General features: G+C 54.6%; 1 protein-coding gene across 1 annotated transcript in view; it reads left to right on the forward strand.

Moving 5' to 3' along the window:
* The window catches only part of LOXL2 (lysyl oxidase like 2), a 76,909-nt gene that overhangs the window by 54,809 nt on the left and 2,337 nt on the right, over positions 1–19,763 (forward strand). Inside the window, exons 7-11 of the mRNA XM_004707698.2 lie at positions 264–431; positions 3,388–3,550; positions 7,055–7,298; positions 14,257–14,372; positions 15,419–15,555. Coding sequence (XP_004707755.1) covers positions 264–431; positions 3,388–3,550; positions 7,055–7,298; positions 14,257–14,372; positions 15,419–15,555 — 828 coding nt within the window. The remainder of the gene's footprint in view (positions 1–263; positions 432–3,387; positions 3,551–7,054; positions 7,299–14,256; positions 14,373–15,418; positions 15,556–19,763) is intronic.

The raw sequence follows: 19,763 nt of genomic DNA on the forward strand, positions 1-19,763 counted from the left end.
GATTACCTTCAAGCCTTTAAGACCCCAGACGCTATACTTTTTGATAGCCGGGGTGCATCCTTCTTAACAGCCTTCACACCCAACGGGCCTCGGGCCCCATGCACTGTGGCACCGTTCAGTCTGAATTCAGGTCAGCAGGAGGGGCAAGGACTGTCTGACCAGAAGCTTGGAGAAAATCAGAGCCGACAGGACTATGGTAGGAATCTCCTCCCGCCAACGCCCACCTCCCCTCTTGGTGACCCTGTCTTCCGTTCCTTCCACAGCTGCGACTGAATGGGGGCCGTAACCCCTACGAGGGCCGGGTGGAGGTGCTGGTGGAGAGAAACGGGTCCCTGGTGTGGGGGACAGTGTGTGGAGAGAACTGGGGCATCGTGGAGGCCATGGTGGTGTGCCGGCAGCTGGGCCTGGGCTTTGCCAGTAACGCCTTCCAGGTGAGAACCCCCTGCCCCAGCCCGCTCCCCATCCTTTGTTCGTTTGGGGCCCTGCTCCTCTAATCAGCCTCCTCTTTCACGAAGCCCGCCTGGGGGGACAGCAAAGTGCCATGGACTAGAGCCGAGAGTCAGAGAACCTTAGGTGGCCATAGCCCTGCTCCTTACAGCTCTGAGCCCTGGGACAGGCTACACCCCTCCCTGGCCTCTCGCCGCTCCGCTGAACGAGGAGCTGGGCTCAGACGACTGGAGCCATGCCAGCGCACGTGCAGAAGTTCGCCCTGCCCAGAGAAAGGCTCATCCTGATGTGCCTTCTTTTTCTCCTTCACTGAACTACTGTTTTGTTTTTCTAGAACAGGAAGTACCCTCATGGTCGCCCCCTTCTTTTTTCTTTTTGATTGTGGTTAAAAGCAAACCAAAAAATATTGCCACTTTAGCCATTTCTAAGTGGCCCATGATGCGGCATTTCCCACTCCGGGAGGCGCAGCCATAGCTGCTCTGTGTTGAGCTGCATCATTGAGAGAAACGAAGCAGCGGCACTCACACATAAGCATGGGGGAAAAGGCTCACTTTACTGTTAAGAAGCATATTTATATCAGGAAGACCTCCCAGCTCCAGTCTGTGGGTTCGATACTAGCTGGGGCCCTCTTCAGCATCTCCAAGCTGCGGGCCGATGATGTGGGAAGGGGAAGCGGGAAGCCAGGAGATCACAGGCTGAGGGGTGCGAGTCCGTTGGATCCAAGGTCGGTGGAAACACGGCAGAGGGCTGACCGCTCTCCAGGTCCGTGGCCAGCTGGCACCACCCTGGGAGGCCGGACATAATCTCGGCAAGGAGGAAGGCAAAGGGCAAGGGGGGTGGGGTAGTTCCAGGTGTCTGTCTTAGAACAAGGCCACACCCCCACGGAGGCAGCAGCAGGCTGTGACGTGGGGGGTAAGTTGGACACCCCCGACACTTCCACACAGGTGCAAGTTGGCATAAAAGGAACCGCTGCACTATCCAGTCCCAAACGTGTTTCCTTTGATCGCCCAAACAGACCTCAGTACTGGTTCAACAGTCACTCCTGTTTCTCCCTCCCCACCCTTCCCCTTCCTTCCAGCCCTTCAAAACCAAACTCACTGTATTTAAGTCGATTCAGACTCCTAGGACAGTATAGGACGCCCCTGTGGGTTTTGAGTACTTTACAGGAGTAGAAAGCCTCCTCTTTCTCCCATGGAGCAGGCAGTGGTTTTGAACAGCTGTCCTTGTGGTTAGCAACCCAATGTGTAACCACTACACCACCAGGTTCCTTTCCCAGGCCCTGATTACACCCAATAAACTTTCGTGGGGCCCTATATAGCTGACTCATTTCACTCAGCATAATGTTGTCCAGGCTGATCCATGCTACGACATGTATCAGAACTGCATTTCTCATTCTGGCTGAATCATATTCTATTGTGTGCTTGCACCACGCTTTAATTTCTCACTCATCTGTGGGTGGACACTGGGGCTGTTTCCATTACTGTGAATAATAAATAACATTGATGTGGAAGTATCTGTTTCAGTCCCTGCCTTAAATTCCAACCTGGGTCTGGAATTGCTGGGTTGTATGGTAATTCTTGGAACCCTGGTGGTGAGGCCGTTGAGCATTGGGCTTCTAACCAAAAGGTTGGCAGTTCAAGCCTACCAACCACTCTGAAGGGGGAATATGAGGCCATCTGTGATGGTCTTGGAAGTCCTCTCTACGGAAGTCATTCTCCTCTGTCTTTGGGTCCCTGTGAGTCTGAATCAGCTCGTCAGCCGTGGTTTGTATTGTTTCGTTTTAAAGAAAAATTCTAAGGACTCTTGGTTACACTGTGCTTAAATGCTAGGCTACAAAACAAAGGTTGCAAGTTTGAAGCCAATGGCTGTGCCCAAGGAGAAAGAGGTGCTTCTATAAAGATCTCGGCCTTGGAAACCCTCTGGGGCATGTGTCCTCTGTCCTACAGGGTGGCAGTGAGTCAGAATCAGCTTGACCACAATGCATTGACCAACGTGTCCTCCAGTGTGATAATAGCCATCCGTTGGGTGGTGATACAGGCCTGGCTTGACATCAGTCCCAAACCTCCCATTGACCACAAGCCCTGTCCCCACTCTAGGTTCTACATTGCTTGGCAGGGAGGTGTGGAGACGGAGGGAGAGCGAAGCCTTCCTGCTCTAATGCCCTCTCCTTTGAGGATCTCAGGAAGACTTCTCAAACCCGAACCCTACCTCATGCCCTAAGCCTGAGAAACCCCCAGAGCACAGACACCTGTGCTCTCATCTCAGCTCGCCACTTGGTTCCCCCACTCTGTTCTTCACCTTCCTGGGCTGGAAAATTCTGTGAAATGCGAGTGCATAGCCTAACAGTGTTTCAAAGCTCCAGAATTTTAAGAGATCCGTTAAAGCTTAGTATCATCGACTTGGGGTCTCTACAGCCTCTGTGCTGAGCCATCATACTAATTGCTCTCCCCAGAATTAAATCTGGAGGCTAGCTCTCATCGAACTTTTTGGCACATGCAAATAGATATCTTCTCTTCTGACAGTTATGATCAATTGGTAATGTCTTCCCGGAATGCTGTGTTGAGAAGGAGTCTGAGATCCCATTCAGGCTCAGAGGAGACAAAGCTATGATCAATTAGCAATGTCTGTCCTAGGCTGGGGATGGGGTAGCAGCCGCAGGATGGCAGGTGTTTGCCATCCTGATATTCAACATCGAACATTTGTTTGCAGCCTTAGCTATCTTTTCCCAAGGAGGACAGTGGCAAATTCCAAGGGCTAGGTTCTCTCTCACTGCCACCAGTGACTTGGGTAAGTAGCTCTCTGGGCCTCAGCTGCCTCCATCTGAAAAATGGGGATCATCAACCCTGGGTGTCTTTATGAAGCTGCAAGTGGATAAAGTCAATGAGAAAGTTGCAATGCCCGCTAACATACCACCTGTCTCTTTTGTTGATTTCCCCCCAGGAAACCTGGTACTGGCACGGGAACATCTACGCCAATAAAGTGGTCATGAGCGGAGTGAAGTGTTCAGGCACAGAGCTGTCCCTGGCCCACTGCCACCAGGATGAGGAGGTGGCCTGCCCCCAGGGCGGGCTGCAGTTGGGGGCCGGAGTCGCCTGCTCAGAAAGTGAGAGCTCCCGGGGGCGAGTAGCCCACCTTCCCCACCAGGATCCAGGAGAGAATCTGTCTCACCCTGGGAGGCTCTGCCCACTAGCTGAGCAAAAGGGTGGGGGGTGGGGGTGGACCAAACTCCCTCCTGCAGTGTCCATTCTGACTCACAGTGGCCCTGGGGGACAGAGTAGACCACCCTCTGGAGTCTTCAGGACCGTGACTCTTTACACAGGGGCAGATAGCATCGTCTTTTCCCCTGATGGGTTTGAACCTCTGACCTTGTGCTTAGCAGCTCAGCACTTGACCCACAGAAACACCAGGGATCCCAGCTAGGAGGACGGGAGGTGAATTCTAGTGACATGATAAGAGTCAGGGACAAAGGGAACTGCCCCCACTGGATACATCCCTCCAACCACCCAGCTCCTCCGGATGACACCGAGTAATGTGAAAGGGAGGAGGGACTTGGGAGTCTGGCAGCCTTAGGGTTTAGCTCCCAAGCCAGCGTTTACTATTAAGTGGCCTTGTCACATTTGATGGCTGGGGACTCTTTGTTCTCATCAATTAAATGTGGATCCGAATGCCTTCTTCCGCACCTTTCTGAGGAAGGTACTCAGCCAGCATCAGCTACCTCCCTTACCCCTGCTTTCTCCTTCCACACCCTGAGGGCACCTTCTCGGGGACTCCCTAAGAGCCTGGAAGAAAAGGAAAAGATAGAAGGGGAAATTCCAGGCAGGACCCCAAGAAGTAGCTTCATGCCAAGAGGAGTCAGGGGAGGGCCAGCTGGCCAGCCTTGTGGGTGTGGGAGTCTCCTGAGTCTATAACCCCCGTCTCCCCACCCAGCCCAGGACCTTGGGAAGCCACACTTGGCGATCACACTTGGGAGGCAGAGCAAGCCCAGGAACTGGCCGGGGACGTGGAGATCGTACCTGTCACTATTGGTTGACACTGGCTACGGTAGTTAACTGCTAGGGTCTAGAGTCAGTTTTTTGTTTGTTTGAAAACCTGGGAATTAAATGCAATGATGGATATATGCCAATGCCTAATCCATACTGATGTGCTGTCATTGGCCACCAAGGAGCTGGTGAGAGCTGCAGGAGCTCAGTCCATTCAGTCCTCCCTCCGACCCCTTCTCCTTTGAGACTCAGACAGCCTAAGGCCTGGAAAGCAAGATGCTCAACTCCTAGCAGCAGCCTCTCTGGGGAGACACACTCAGCCAGCTCCCCCCGGGGATAGAGCAAGCAGACAGAATGAGGTCACACACCCTTAGTGGGGGCTCTCTGCTTTAATGATGAACTTATGTTTGCAATGCCCCATCTTTTTCAAAATAAATAAATAAGATAATGTGAACATACACAAAGTTCAAGGAAGCATAAGTTAAACGCAGATGTTGAAGGATAGTTATTGGTGGGCGGGGTTAAAAGAGACAGGAGAAAGGCTGATTTGGGGTTTTAATTCTATAGGGTCCTAGGGGCAGCCCTGGTGGTGTCATGGCTACAAGTTGTGCTGCTAATTGCAAGGTCAACAGTTCAAACCCACCAGCCGCTCCCTGGGAGAACGATGGGGCTTTCTACTCCCAGAACGAGTTACAGTCTTAGAATCTCACAGGGGCACTGTCCTATAGGGTCATAGTGAGAGCAGGCTCTGTGGCAGTGAGTTCGGTTTTGGCATAGAGCCCTGTGGGAGAAAGATGAGGCGGTCTGCTTCCGCAACGAGTTGCAGTCTGAGAAACCCACAGGGGCAGTTGGGCCTTGCCCTCTGGGGTCACTATGAGGCCATGGCAGTAGCAGTGAGGCCTGGTCATGTTTCTGAAAGGTTACAGCTTGGACAACCAGGAAGCTGCTCCCCACTGCACGCATGGCATCACAGAGAGTGGGGATTGACTCAGCAGGAGCCACGTGTGCCCTCTGCGTCCCCGTGGCAGACCCACAAAGCGCCACGGGCCCTTGCCCACAGCGCCCGCAGCTTAGACTGCAGGCATCTCCTGAGCGTCTCTGCAGGAGGCAGTACAAGACTCTTGACTTCCTATGGCTCAATGCCATCTGGAGAGTGAGAGGGTAAAGCGCCTTCCCTCGCGATCACTTTTTCTGTTCCAAGCAATCATCATACATGCCGGCAGCCTGCAAGTCCGTTTCGTCTCTCTCTCTTTCTCTCCCTCCTCACCCACCACAGTCACTTGATTTTCACCTGTCAGTGTGGTTTCGGCTGCCTTCCACCGCACCCTCACTGCCTGTGACCACTCGGCTGCCATCTACAGGGAGACTACGGCCAAGGGCCCTCCCTGGGGCCCCACCCCCTGGGTTGCTTCCCCAGCCTCACACCAGACTAAACACTGGTCTCTCCCATGCACACGACTGCTTGGTCTGCTGTCCCCAAGGTTCGTGCTGTTCAAGTCTGCCTCCCCTGACTCTCCTTTGCATGGTGACCACACATGCGTCTATCCTCGTCCACACCTCAGAGCCCTGGCCCAGGCTACCTGTGCTGCTTGGAATGCTCCCTCCATGAACTCTGTGTGTGTGTGTGTGTGTGTGTGTGTGTGTGTGTGTGTGTGTGTGTTTCTAAACCAAAAACTATTGCCACAGGTCCATTCCAGCTCAGAGTGACCCCCATAAACAAGAACAAAACTGCCCCACCAGGTGTCCAGGGCTGTAACCTACTCAGAAGCAGACAGCCACGTCTGTCTCCTGCAGAGTGGCTGAGGAGTTCCAATCGCCAACTTTTAGGTTAGGGGCCAAATGCTTAACTCTGTGTGCCACCGATGCCCCCCGATGAAAGGCTTGGCCTTAGCAACCTTCCCCAATTGCTGCTCATCCTTCAGAGAGCAAGTGACACCTAACTCCCCCCAAAGACGCCTGTGCAGGGGACAGTGTGGCAATTAGCAGAAAGAGGCCACCAGCGCCCCAGTCATGTCACTTACTGAAAGGGACTTTAAAGAAATAAAGTTATGCACGCAAATTTACTACAGGCTGCTTATCTTAGCTGTAGCCACAACAGGAAACAAGAAAAGAAAAGAATAGCATCCGTAATCAGACAACATAGGGTGGGATTATGAATCCAGTGTGATACATTACCGTGAAATCGGTGTGGGTTAACAGGGAAATAGGCTCTGCGATCTTTTAAGGGGAGCAGTATCCATGGACTATAAATGTTGCACACCTTAGAAAACAAATTGACGTCGTGGTCTGGAGGATCAGAATGAGTTATCAACTGGGTGTGCTCTCTCAGTAGCACATGTGTAGGTTGTCTGTCATCCTGGACATCTGAAGTTTAAGCCACTCGGAGGTCAGGGGCAATCATGCACAGACTCTTGTGACCCCTTGCTCAGATTCTACAACTGGGCTAGTGGTTGGAGAGGTGTGACGAGGACGCCCAGAGAAGGGCCGGCTTAATTTGGGGCAGGGACTCAAGAAGGCCAAGTAACCTGGAGGAGAACTGGAGTCAGTTCCAGAAGGGCTGGGTGCCAGGCAGGAATCGGAAGTGAGGGCCCCTGGCCTTGTTCATCACCCTGTCTGCCCCTCCCCAGCGGCTCCTGACCTAGTCCTCAACGCCGAGATGGTCCAGCAGACCACCTACCTGGAAGACCGGCCCATGGTCATGCTGCAGTGTGCCCTGGAGGAGAACTGCCTCTCGGCCTCGGCCGCCCACACCAACCCCACTACGGGCTACCGCCGCCTCCTCCGCTTCTCCTCCCAGATCCACAACAACGGCCAGGCTGACTTCCGACCCAAGAATGGCCGCCACGCCTGGATCTGGCACGACTGCCACAGGTGAGCCTCCACCCACTGTCCCCAGGTGCCCAGCCAACATCGCGCAGACCCACAGAAAGGGGATTGGAGAGAGCCGGGGGCCACCCAGCAGAGTGGGTTAGGTGCTGGGCTGCTAACCTCATGGTCAGCGGTATGAAACCAGCGGCTGGAGAAAGAGGAGTCTTCCTACTTCCCTGAAGAGTGGGAGTCTCAGACAAGCACGGGGACAGTTCGACCCTGCCCTGTAGGGTCGCCATGAGTTGGGATCAGTTCCATAGCAGTGTGTGTGGTTTTGAAGTGCCCATCCACCGGTCTGGCAGAATGGTTACCCCAGGGCGAAGTGAGGCGGTGGTCTACACTCCCCTGGGGCCCAGGCCTGCCTCACCTGACCCAGCCCTGCTCTTGTCTCCCACACCCCTCCCATCTGGAAATCACTTGTTGTGAGCCCCCGACCCCCCCCCCCCCCAAGGTCCCTTCCCTAGCTTGCACTCAGCCTTTGCCAAGGTGTGCCCCATAGCCAGGGTCCCCGGGCACGCTCGGGAGGGTGCTCTGGGGATCTGCGGCTGTTGGCCATGCAGTTTATTTTTAAATGTAGCTTAAGCCGCAGTACAAATTGTAAAGACCTGTGAGAAGACAATGGGTGTGGAGGCAGGAGCGCTAGGCCAAGAGTCACAAGACCTACTCTCTAAACACAACTTGTCTCTTAACCGGCCGCATCTGCTGGCCAGCCGGGCCACATCGCCTGGGACACATCTGGTGTCCCTGCCGGTGGGTGGAGCTAGCCTCAGGGCTGTAAATGCTGCGCAGAAACAGAGTGGGGTCCTAGCACTAAGGCCAGCTCCAGCTGGAACCACGTGAGTGCATGCGTGTGCTCGCGCATACGTGTGGTGTATTCTTGATTCTTTTTTTTTTTTAAGTTTTTAATCGTTTTATTAGGGGCTCATACAACTCTTATCACAATCCATACGTACATCAATTGTGTAAAGCACATTTGTACATTCACTGCCTTCATCATTCTCAAAACATTTGCTCTCCACGTAAGCCCCCGGCATCAGGTCCTCATTTTTTCCCCTCCCTCCCCACTCCCCGCTCCCTCATGAGCCCTTGATAATTTATAAATTATTACTTTGTCATATCTTGCCCTGTTCGACGTCTCCCTTCACCCACTTTTCTGTTGTCCATCCCCGAGGGAGGAGGTCACATGTAGATCCTTGTAATCGGTTCTCCCTTTCCAACCCACTCTCCCTCTACGCTCCCAGTATCGCCACACCACTCGTCCTGAAGGGATCATCTGTCCTGGATTCCCTGTGTTTCCAGTTCCTATCTGTACCATCCTCTGATCTAGCCAGACTTGCAAGGTAGAATTTGGATCATGATAGTGGGGGGTGGGGGTGGGGGTGGGCATTTAGGAACTAGAGGAAAGTTGTATGTTTCATCGTTGCTACATCGCACACTGACTGGTCACATGCTCCTGCTGGGGCCTGAGCTGGGCAGGTAGAGGGCATAGAAGCAAGCCTGCTGGATGGGAAAGGAAGGGAGGGCACCTCTGTTATTCTACCAGAGGCCTGGGTGTGGTGGCTCCCTGTCAGTGCCACAGAGAGCTCCTGAAGAAAACCAGGCACCGGTTTGTACCAGATTCCAGCATCCACAAGTGAGTCCCGAGGGCCAGCAGGCTCGGTCTCTCCAGAGAAATGCTGACTCCCAGGCTCCCCTGCAGACCTACGCATTGCAGCCTGCAGTTTACCTGGCTCCCCACGTGTGCAGGTCTAGATGAACTCCGGCCTAGATGACCTTGAAGCTTCCTTCCAGCTCCAAAATGTGATGCCACCCCTGTTAGGGGCCAAGAAACTAGCACTGACCAAGCCCCTTCTAAGTGCGCACACATGCACTAACCCTCGTTTCACAGTGACAGAATTGGAGGCGCGAGGTTTCTGCAACTGTCCCAGGATAACACGAGGAGTCGACGGGGCGGGGATCCCGACTTGGGCCTGCCCAACTCCGGAGGACTTTCTTTCCCTCATCTCTGCCGACTCCCAACGGGAAAGCCATCTCTGGCTTCTGCAGATCACAATGTGGATCCTCATCATATTCCAATCAGTTTGGGGAATACAGTTGTTCAACCTGTTTCCAATGAAGAGACCCTGGGTATACCCTATACAATTGTTTTTCCTATACAATTGTATCTGAGTGTTCTGGACATCTGAATTAGCCAAGACTGTGTGCGGGGCCTTAAGATAGAAAGAAGAGTGTCGGCCTTCCCCAGCTGCGAGCCCAAGAGTGAACTAAGTGTACCGGTGGTGACCTCCTGTAGGGAGCATCTGGGTGGATGCCCCACATCTGCAGGGGCTGACACTGCCCAGGGTCTGTAAGTGGAAGGAAATTGCATCTCTGCCCTCCATATGGTGGTCCACCCAGAGATTACTGGGGACATATACTTATGGCCTCGCCAAGGAACCCTTCAGTCCTCTAAGAATAGTCACATGATGACATCACTGAAGTGCTTTTTCTGGTCTGGAAGCCCTGGGGGTGGCCCGCCCCCCGTGGTCTGGTCCTTCCTTGATTTGCAGATGTTCCAGTCGATGGTGGGGGGTGCGATGAGTAGGAGGCAATACGCCGGCTAAGCCCCTGTCCCTTCCCCAGCTGGGGCCACATCCCAGGAAGCCATGGCCAGGCTGGGCAAAGGTGAGAGGACCAAGAGCAAGAGACTTCTCCAGGCTTTGAGGGGGGCCTTTGCAACAGGACTCTGGCCCCAAACCTCTGGGAATCCCTTTAGGAGCCAGAGGAGAGCTGGTCCTTCCTCCCCTCTGTGGGAAAAGAAACCACCATTTAGAAGACTTCGCATTTGGTTTCAGCAGATGTGCTGCACTCTGAAGCCCATGTGTGGAGCCCAAACTGAGCACCACTGGCTCCAGTTAGTATGCATGGGGGACACTCACTTCCGATTGATTTCACCCAGCAATGAGCCACCGAGCTGTGTTCTTTGAGAACCCCAAGATGAAACATAAAGATGGGCACCCCGGGAGAGTTTCCCAGACATTATCCTTTCATTCCTAGACACTGTCTTTTGTGTGCCTGGTGGCCCTTGGCTGAGGATCTTGGGGGTCCCCTGCTTCCTTCACCCAGGGGCTAGGATGCACCCAACACAGCCTTTGACTAGGTACCTCACTAGGGTCTGGGGTATCCCTGCCCCCGGGGCTCCAGAGACTGTGCCTGCCCCTCCGTGGATGTCCTGGGTGAGGAGATATAGGAGCTGAAGGAGCAGAGAGGTGGAGGCTCCAGCCGGGGTAACAGCTTCCCTCTGAGCTACAGAAAGATGCCACGCTGCTGCAAAGGGAGACTTCTGCTTGCTCTGCCCTGACTCCCCATGTGCTGAGCAGTCCTCTGGTCCTGCAGGGGTGGGGACAAGCCCTGCAGATGTGAGGGAGGCTCTGTTTTCATCATACCTGTGGAGCTGTGTTCCTCCCCAGGGGCCGCCGCTCACACGTGGGACTGTTGGGCAGAGCGAGCCAAGGAGCCCTGGCCCTGTATGGCTGGGTCCCCTGGGACTGGACCCCGTACTGAGTGTTCTCTAGACAAACTCCGGAGGATGTGTGCACTCTTGGTCTCTGCAGGGTGCTGGCCCGTGGCTCCATTCTGGAGGCCTCACCGCAGGTGTGAGACTGATTGTGGGACAGATTTCTCAAAGTCTGACCAGGCACCATCAAGTTTGGACCCCTGGCAGCCCCATATGCATCAGACCTGAGCACCACGGTGCTGTGTGCAATGGCCGGTTTCCCCAAAGTAGATGCCAGACTTTTCTTCGAAGGCACCCCAGGCAGGACTCGAACCTCCCACCTCCCAGTCAGTTGATGAGCACTGTCACCGTTTGCACCGCCCAGGGACTCTGAGGGGAAAGAGAGAGAACCAAAAGGTCTTTGGCACAAAGTCCACGGATTCTCTGGTTGAATATTTCATTTAGACTCTCAAAGACCTATGATAAAAACAAACAAACAGAGCCTCCCATCTTTCTCGGAACTAGCTTGTTCTGTCACGCAATCGCTCCTGCCTGGACTAGCGTCATCTCTTAAAATAACATCTGCATTGCTGTCAGCCTGCTTCCTTCACCCAGGGACTGGGATGCACCCATCTCAGCCTTTAGACTGGGGCCAGTCAGAGCTAGGTAGCTCACTAGGGTCTTGGGTATCCAGCTCTCTTACGAGCATTCTGGGGTTTCTCTGCAAGTCTGAGTTTCCGGGTCTATACCTTGAGCCCTGGCAGTGACGTGGTTATGCGTTGGGCTGGGATCCACAAGGCCAGCAGTTCGAAACCACTAGCCTCTCCTTGGGAGCAAGATGAGGCTTTCTCTTCTCATAGAGATTTACAGTCTCGGAAACCCACAGGGGCCATTCTACCCTGTGGGTGGGCATCAACGCGATGGCGTGCGTTTGGTTTGGGAGTTTGGGGTCTCTGTGATCAGGCCTCCTCTTTTTAGGCTCGGAAAGGTCAAGACACCTTGAACTGGAGAGGGAAAGACGTCTTCACAGTCAGCATGCTTCCTCCCATCCTCCCAGCGCCGGCCTGTTTCTTGGGACATCCTGGAGAAGTCTGGGGGTGCGGAGGTGGGGTGCTTCCAGGTTCTCAAACCTTCCTACTGGGAACAAGATGTAGCCCCAGTTGCTGTGTACTTTTCATCATCGATCAGAGGCTCCAGGACAGAAGCTAGTTTAAATTGGGAGCTTCAAACCAGTGGTTTCTTTATTTTTTTAAATCATTTTACTGGGGGCTCATACTGCCCTTATCACCATCCATCCATCCATCCATCCATCCATCCATCCATCCATCCATCCATCCATCCATTGTGTCAAGCACATTTCCAACACTTTCTTTCTACTGGAGCCCTTGGTGCTGTTTCTGGGAAGGAAAATCTAAAGATGAGGGGAGGAATTTTAAACCAGGTCCACAGGAGGCCGGAGAGGTGGGCCATGGTCCGCCCTACAACAGTGTCTGGGAACTCCTGTCTGAATTCTGTTTAGACAACGAACCATAAACGTGTTTCTCCTCAGTCTGTCCAGTCGGTAAACAGAGTAACATAAGCCCCTCTCTGAACGAGGCAGACGTTTTTTAGGCAGTGAGTCAGACCTCCTGTCTCATCTGGCTGCTTCGGGAAGCCAGACAAGATACTTTCAAAGTCATCGCCGGCTGCTGCAGAATGCCTCCTTGTGAGTGTGTTCGGCGAGCCACTCGCCCAGAACCGCTGCCCCGGAAACGCCAGCCAACTGGGAGAGACCCACTGAGGAGCCTCTTGTATTATTTTTAGTGTCAGCAAACACAGGAGGAAGAAAAATGAGCCTCTAATTTCCTCTCCAAAAACCTATCCTTTTAATTCTCCTCTTCCCCCAGCACTCTACGTCTGGTCACCGGGGAGGGAGCCCCAGAAAACAGCACGATGGCCGGGGCATGGGGGGGGTGTGTCAGGAAGCTGGCGTCAGGAGTAAGGAGGCTGGGGAGGATGCTGACAGGTGCCAAGGACCCCCCTCCATGACAAGCCAGGCTGAAGCTCTTGTATAGGCTCTGTCTTATTCGATCCTTACAGCATCCTTCAGCCTGGGGAACAAATAGCCTTTCCGCTAAGCCAAACAAGCGACTCGACCCGCCCGTACCTGGATGCCTTACTCTTCAGATTCCCACAGTGCCAAATGCCATGTCCCGACAGATAGGCGGAGGCAAGCCGTATGTGAGTGTGTGAATGGTTGCCGTTGTTCTCGACACATGTGGCAGCTTAGGTTCAACCTAAAGAAGGCCTGCTTTCTTCAGCCCTGGGTCTGTCCCAAACCCGCCTGAGAGGTTCAAGAAGGCGCCCCGGCTCCAGGTGGCAGCCAGGTGTCCCCTTGTTTATTCTGAGCCCCTTTCTGAGAACCGGCCTCTGTCCTGGCCGCTGCACCAGGGAGGAAATGGTACATCAGGATGTAAGCTGTCGTCCAGGTGAAGGGCGGCAGTCGCACAAGTCCGGGGCACACGCTCTGAGGATGAGTCGGCCAGCTCCCCATGCCCGCAAGAGCTCTCTTCTCCCCTGGGTCAGGAACACCAGCTCCCTGCAGCTCCCTGGGGCTGCCCTGCACCTTCCAGGGTCAATGAGGAGCGGTGCAGGCCCTGGGGTCCACTCAGACCCCCCTCTCCGCCTGTCACCGCTGCGTGCCGTCGCATATTCAGGCCTCACGCCCATCGTTGGTGATGCTCATTCTTCCTGCTGGCCCCTTCCTCTACCTGCCCACCCTCCTTTCTGCTTCCTTTCCTCTCCTACCGTCGTCCTACTCGAAAGATTATTTAAGAAGACATGTGGGTTTGACTCTCCTCCGTCTGAAGAAAGGGTGACACGTAGAAATGGTCGGTGCGTTCCAATTTAGACCTAAAGCAGGGCCCTGGTGACGAAGAAGGAGGAGGAGGAGGAGGAGGAGGAAGAAGAACAAGAAGGGAGAAGGAGAACTGGGTCCTGTGCTTCTCCGTTCACCTCACTAATTAATACCCATGGTGCTCCCCTGAAGTATGTATACGCACTCCCACTGAGTGGATCAGAGAACTTGCTCATCAGACTCCAGGGCCTATGCATTGAAGCAGCACCACCCTCACCCGCTTCTGCATCTGCCTGTCCTTCCCCAGTCTCCACCTCGGTGCCCACTCCTCTCCCAGCCTGACCACTCTTTGGACCATAGTTTCCTATGCTAATTTGGCCTACTGCCCCCTTTTTGGGGGGAAAAATTACTCGGTGTCGTCCTCCCCCCGCCTAACCCCCCCCCCCCCTCCACTGCAATTAAAAACCATGTAGCCCATAATCCAGGATAAAGTGTAGGTATTGCTTTTGTAGCCCAACCTCCCCGCCCGATGGCTCACTTTGGGAAGCACTATTCTGGAGCCTGCTGCTCTGGGTGGCTTTGGAAGCACACTGCCCACAAGCACAGAAGCTGCTCCACACAGTGACCTCCCACCTCTCTCTCGCTCCTAGGCACTACCACAGCATGGAGGTGTTCACCCACTACGACCTGTTGAACCTCAACGGCACTAAGGTGGCGCAGGGCCACAAAGCCAGCTTCTGCTTGGAGGACACAGAATGTGAAGGAGGTATCCCTTTAGGGAGGGAGGTGGGATCTTTGGAGGGATACTGGGCTGTGTCATCCTAGCCCCGCAGGCTCCGGACACGTCTGTACTTAGGGCTTCACCAGCCGGACTATAAAGAGGCGGCTCTCTGAATAGGCTGCATGAGTTCTTCCACAGCTACTGCTTGAGGGTGCAGGGTGTGGGGAGGCCTGATCACCGCGGACCTCCACACAGTCTCCAGGGTACATATGCTTCAAACCCTTCACCCTGACCCATCTAGCCTTCACCAACTGGCTGTCAGGATCCTTCCTTCCCACCTACCCCACTGCCAATTGGCTCATATCCCACCCAGCCATTCAGATCCAATGGCAAATTTCCCCGCTCTGAGGTCCCCAGTCTCCCCTGGCCAAGCCAGCGCTCTGCTCACCCTTCCAGCAGGGCCTCGTGCCTGCACTGGGACAAGCTGTTTGCCATCCCATGGGACCTACGGTTCTCATTCCTCTTGGTGTCCCCAATGCCTAGAGCAATGCCCCCACCTGAGAGCCTTCCCAGAAGTGTGTACTCATTGAGCTGTTCACTGGAGCGCCCAGCCACTGAGTACTGCAGTCAAACAGCAAGCTGTTTCTGCACGCCAGCTGTGCCAGGCAGTGAAGGTGGCAAATAAGCCAGCCCTAGAGCCTCCGCTGGAATTGCTGCTAGTCCACAGGGAGCCAGGAGAACACTCCCAGGAGGCAAAAGAAGACGCACGTGAGCGGTCCCAGATAAAGGACACTCATTCCTAGGCTAACAGCCCGGACAGTAAAGTCAGGATGGACTAACGTGATCCGAGGAGGCTCTGTGGGGCAGGGGAAACTTGAGCCAGCCTGTGGGGATGCCAGAGGCTGGGTGGGAATCGAGGAGCTCGGCCGCATTGAGACGGGCAGCTGATAAACGCACGCGGAGGGCAGGGCTGGGCTCCTGAGCCCAGATGACGTTGAGGCTACAGGGCGTGTGGGGTGTGGTTCTGTGAGAGGGTCAGGTGTGGGCAGTGGGAGTGGACAGTGACAGGCCACCTGCCGTCCCGCCTGCAGACATCCAGAAGAGTTACGAGTGTGCCAACTTTGGCGAGCAGGGAATCACCATGGGCTGCTGGGACATTTACCGCCATGACATCGACTGCCAGTGGATCGACATCACCGACGTGCCCCCGGGGGAATACCTGTTCCAGGTGAGGGGGGAGGGAGGGGGCTGCAGGCTCCAGGTGATGGGAGAATGGTCCTTTGGACTAGGGAGTGTGGGGAAGACGGAGCGGGGCCATTCTCTTTCCTTAAGCGAGGAGGCAGGCTGTCTGCAGACCCCACACTTACACCCAAAGGCCATCAAGGGTTCATGAGCTAACATGTGTGTGAGGCATGTGGGGGGGTTGAGAAATAGGGACTGTTGGGACCGGTGGGGGACTCGAAACAGCCAACGATATTTGCATTTAATCCCGTTAACTAAACCCAGTGCATGCAAAGCAAAATGCATTTGGTTCTCAAGCCAAGCATTTGTGCCACGGAGTCTCAAGGAATCCACACACCTCTCGCCTCCTTCCGGGTGGCCTTCTCACTCCCCCCCCCACGTCTTCCTGCCTGTGCTGTCCAGCAGAAAGGAACAGCTTAGGACCTATGGAGCCGTTCATGCTCGTTTGTGAGCAACCCCTCCCCGAAATATCTGCCGCAGAAAAGGATCTACAGAGAGAACACTCCCCTGGCAGCGAAGGGCCCCCAGAGTAGCAAATGCTACTGCCAGACAGCCTATCAGCGCCTGGTAGCTGGCAACATAGCATGCCCAGGGCCAGTCCTGATGCCTCTGGGAAGCAGCTGCATGCTCCTGCCAGCACCCTGCTTGGTGGGAGGTGACCCTAAAGGCCAGTCAGCCCTAACCAAACCCAATCCACAGCGACCCTGTAGAGCAGGGGTTCTCAACCTTCCTAACGCCATGACCCTTTTATACAGTTCCTCATGTTGTGGTGACCCCCCAACCATAACATTATTTTTGTTGCTACTTCATCACTGTCATTTTGCTACTGTGATGAATTGGGCGACCCCTGGGAAAGGGTAGCACCAGCCTCGGGTTGAGAACTGCTGCTGGGGAGGGTCTCCCAAGCTGTGAAGCTCCACGGTGGGAGCAGCAGCCCTGTCCTTCTCCCTCGGAGCGGCTGGGGCACCGGAGGCTCTGAGGAACCAGTCCCCTCCCTCCTGGTGCAGGTGGCTGCCTTTCACCCTTGCAGCCCCACCCATCTTCCTTCCAGCCTTGCCCAGTTGGGTGACACAGTGGGTGACCAGAACGGTGTCATTCTGCTTTGAAATCCTTCCCAAAGTGGCCTTCAGCCCAGGTAGTGGGCCCTGCCCTGGAGACCGCTGAAGCAGCGACACCTGTGGAGAACTGACCACAGCGGGGCTTGGGAAGGGTGCCCGGCCCTGCGAGAGAGAGGCTGGAAATCAGACAGCCAAGCACTTTTCCACCCACAAGCCCAGAACCGCAGACTGGAGGCCCTGCCAAAGAGCGGTGTGCTCCTTCCTTCACCAAGTGATCGCCGCCCGGTCTCTGCCCACGTCGCCGGCACAGGCTGCTTTCCATCTGAGCTGCCATCACCTTTCTGGATTAATTCATATCATCTGTGTTCCCACAAATGCCGTTGGCTTAATGCCGATGCTGCCTAAGCCTTAGCAATACCTTATGTCAGTGGGGGAGTCACCAGTAATATATCCTTGTCCTACAGCCAGTCAACCAAGTCACACCAGCGCTACATCCTGAGTTCTCTGCTTCTCCACTATCTGTATGACGACCCCAACCAAAAAACTCACTGCCAGTGAATTGATACTGCCTCAGAGCAACCTTATAGGACAGGCTAGAGCTGCCCCTGTGGGCTTGCAGGACTATAACTATGGGAACAGAAAGCCTCATCTTTCTCCCACAGAGCAGCTGGGGGTTTCAAAACGCTGACCTTGAGGTGGGCAGCCCAACACTTAACCGCTAGCCCACCAGGGTTCCCCCGAGGTAGGGCAGAGTGCTGTGGAAAAGGACACAGCAGGAACCAGGACGTCAGGCTGGCAGGAACCGGGGACTAGAGGAAAGGGGTTTGCTCCTTTGCAAAACTCAGTGGACTTTAGTTGTGTGGCTCTTTTTCTGATAGCCTGCAAATCCTTCCAGGAGCTGACAGCCTCGTCTTTCTCCCACTGAGCAGCTAGTGGGTTTAAACCACCGACCTTGTGGTTAGCAGTCCGACACCTAACCCACAGCGCCACCACAGCCCCTTTATACAGTCAGAGGCATGTTAATGCCTCTGATGATTCCAAGAATACCTCCCTTGTGATGGGCATGGAATCTTAGAGGTGAGAAGGCCCTGCCGGCACCTCTCCATCCCTAAGTGAACCCTATCACAGAGGTCAGTGTCTGGAATGAGCAGAATTATTCCCCTGGAGGACTTGTGAGCTCAGAGGCTGGACTGAATTTGTTCCTGGGTTCCTGGTGACCCTTTCTTTATCCTCAGTCTTACAATTTCCTGGATCCACAGAGACCTAATCACGTCTCGAGCCCTCGAAGAGCCGTTGTAGGGGAGAATTGGTGTATGTGTTGAGCTGCTGCCCTCAAGGTCAGCAGTTTGAAACTACCAGCCGCTCTGCAGAAGAAAGACCAGGCTTTCCACTCCCATCGAGATAGACTGTCTCGGGAACCCACAGGGGCAGTTCTACCCTGTTTGACAGGGCCACGATGAGTCGGCATCCACTCGATGGCAGCGGGTTTGGCTTCGTTTTATGGACAACCTGTTTCAGCCCCCACGCTGGTCCTGACAGTGTCAGGGGGGCTGACACCACAGTGGATGATGTTTTTGTAAAACTGCCCTTCGTTAATTGTTTCAAAACCATTTTTCTAACTCACTGCACTTCAGGGGCTCCTGAAACCCAGCTCGTGTATCAATAGGCCTACCCAGCTACAAGTGGGTGCCGATTCACTCTGAACCTCCAGAGGCCCTCTGGACAGAGCCCTCATTGTCACCCAGCTCCAGGGAGGCTCTGAGTCACGTGGTTCTCACGCCTTCCCCGCACACCATTGTTTTTGAGTTGCTGCGGGTGTCTCTGTAGTTGCGGGTTTTGTCAACTTGTCCTGGTGTTTGGGTTTCAACGTGGTGGTAACTAGGACTTGTAAGCCTCTATCAGTAACCTCTCTTGAGAATGAAGCCATTCAGGGGAGGGGGGAGGAAAGTTAAGAGAGGCTTCTGCTCAGTTACTGATCATGTTGTAACAAATAATGCTGTCACTCATTGCAGAAAGATTGAGAGTCACTTTGCTCTTAGCCTGCACACCATCTGAGAAATACTACATTTAAGCTAGTTAAGAGATCACATTAGTCTATGATTAAAATGAGTCATACACATTACTAAGGTGTCTACACTAGACTACACCTGATGGTGCAGATGTGACCTGTGGGACTGCTCCCTGCAAGGTCAGCAGTTCAAAACCACCAGCCACCCCCACGGGAGAAAGGAGAGGCTTTCTAGTCCCATAAAGAGTTACCATTTCGGAAACTGACAAGCGGAGTTCTACCCTGTTCTATAGTGTCACTGTGAGTCAGGACCAATTGGCTGGCAGTGAGTTTGGTCTGGCTCTGTGTGGCCTGGGGTGGGAGGGTGGTACGGCGAGGTACCACCTGGGGTGACGCCAAGCCTGAGGATACCGCTGCAGCCTCCCACGGGGGTGGGAAACAGGGCTGGACACAGGCCCTATGACACAGGACTCGGGCCTGCTGGCCAGTTTGCTGTGGCATCTCATGATCAGACCGACCTGCCTGCCAAAAGGTCCTGTAGGTCACACCTCTGAGAAAGGTTCTGTCACTAGCAGCCTGCCTCCTGCCCGCGTGGGGCAGGCCTCCCTCTCCCACCCATGCCCCACCCCACCTCGGCTTCCAAAGGGCGGGGTCCTGTGAGGACAGGCCTGCCTGTCCCCCATGCCCACTCCTCCTCTGCCCCAGCGCCAGCTTGTGCCTTACCCCATCTCCCCGTTTCTGCCCCTCGCAGAACCCACTCTAAATGAGAGCCCTTGCTCTCCCTGCTCCTTCGGAATATTGTACTTGCTCAGAGCTGGGAGAGGAGGAAGAAAGAGGGGGCAGGGAGGCCATCTCCACAGTGGACCCAGAGCCCTGGGAGGGCCTAGCAGAGCAGGACAGAAACTTCTCCATGACCTCGACCGACCATCACGTTGCAGAGGGAGCTCCAAGCCCCAGTCACATAGCGAGGACGGAGTACCGGCAGCCAGGAGCCAGCTCCCCAAAGGAGCCCCTTCCCTGCTCTCCACGCCCTGACCCTACCACTTCCTACCTCCCACTCCCCTTCTTTTCAACTTGCTGTTCTGTGGCTTCTTCAGACTCCAAATCCCACCTCTCCCACAACCTCAA

The sequence above is a fragment of the Echinops telfairi genome, unplaced genomic scaffold (assembly GCF_000313985.2).
Source record: "Echinops telfairi isolate 266 unplaced genomic scaffold, ASM31398v2 ScPeMD7_9;HRSCAF=40, whole genome shotgun sequence".
Classification (NCBI taxonomy): domain Eukaryota; kingdom Metazoa; phylum Chordata; class Mammalia; order Afrosoricida; family Tenrecidae; genus Echinops; species Echinops telfairi.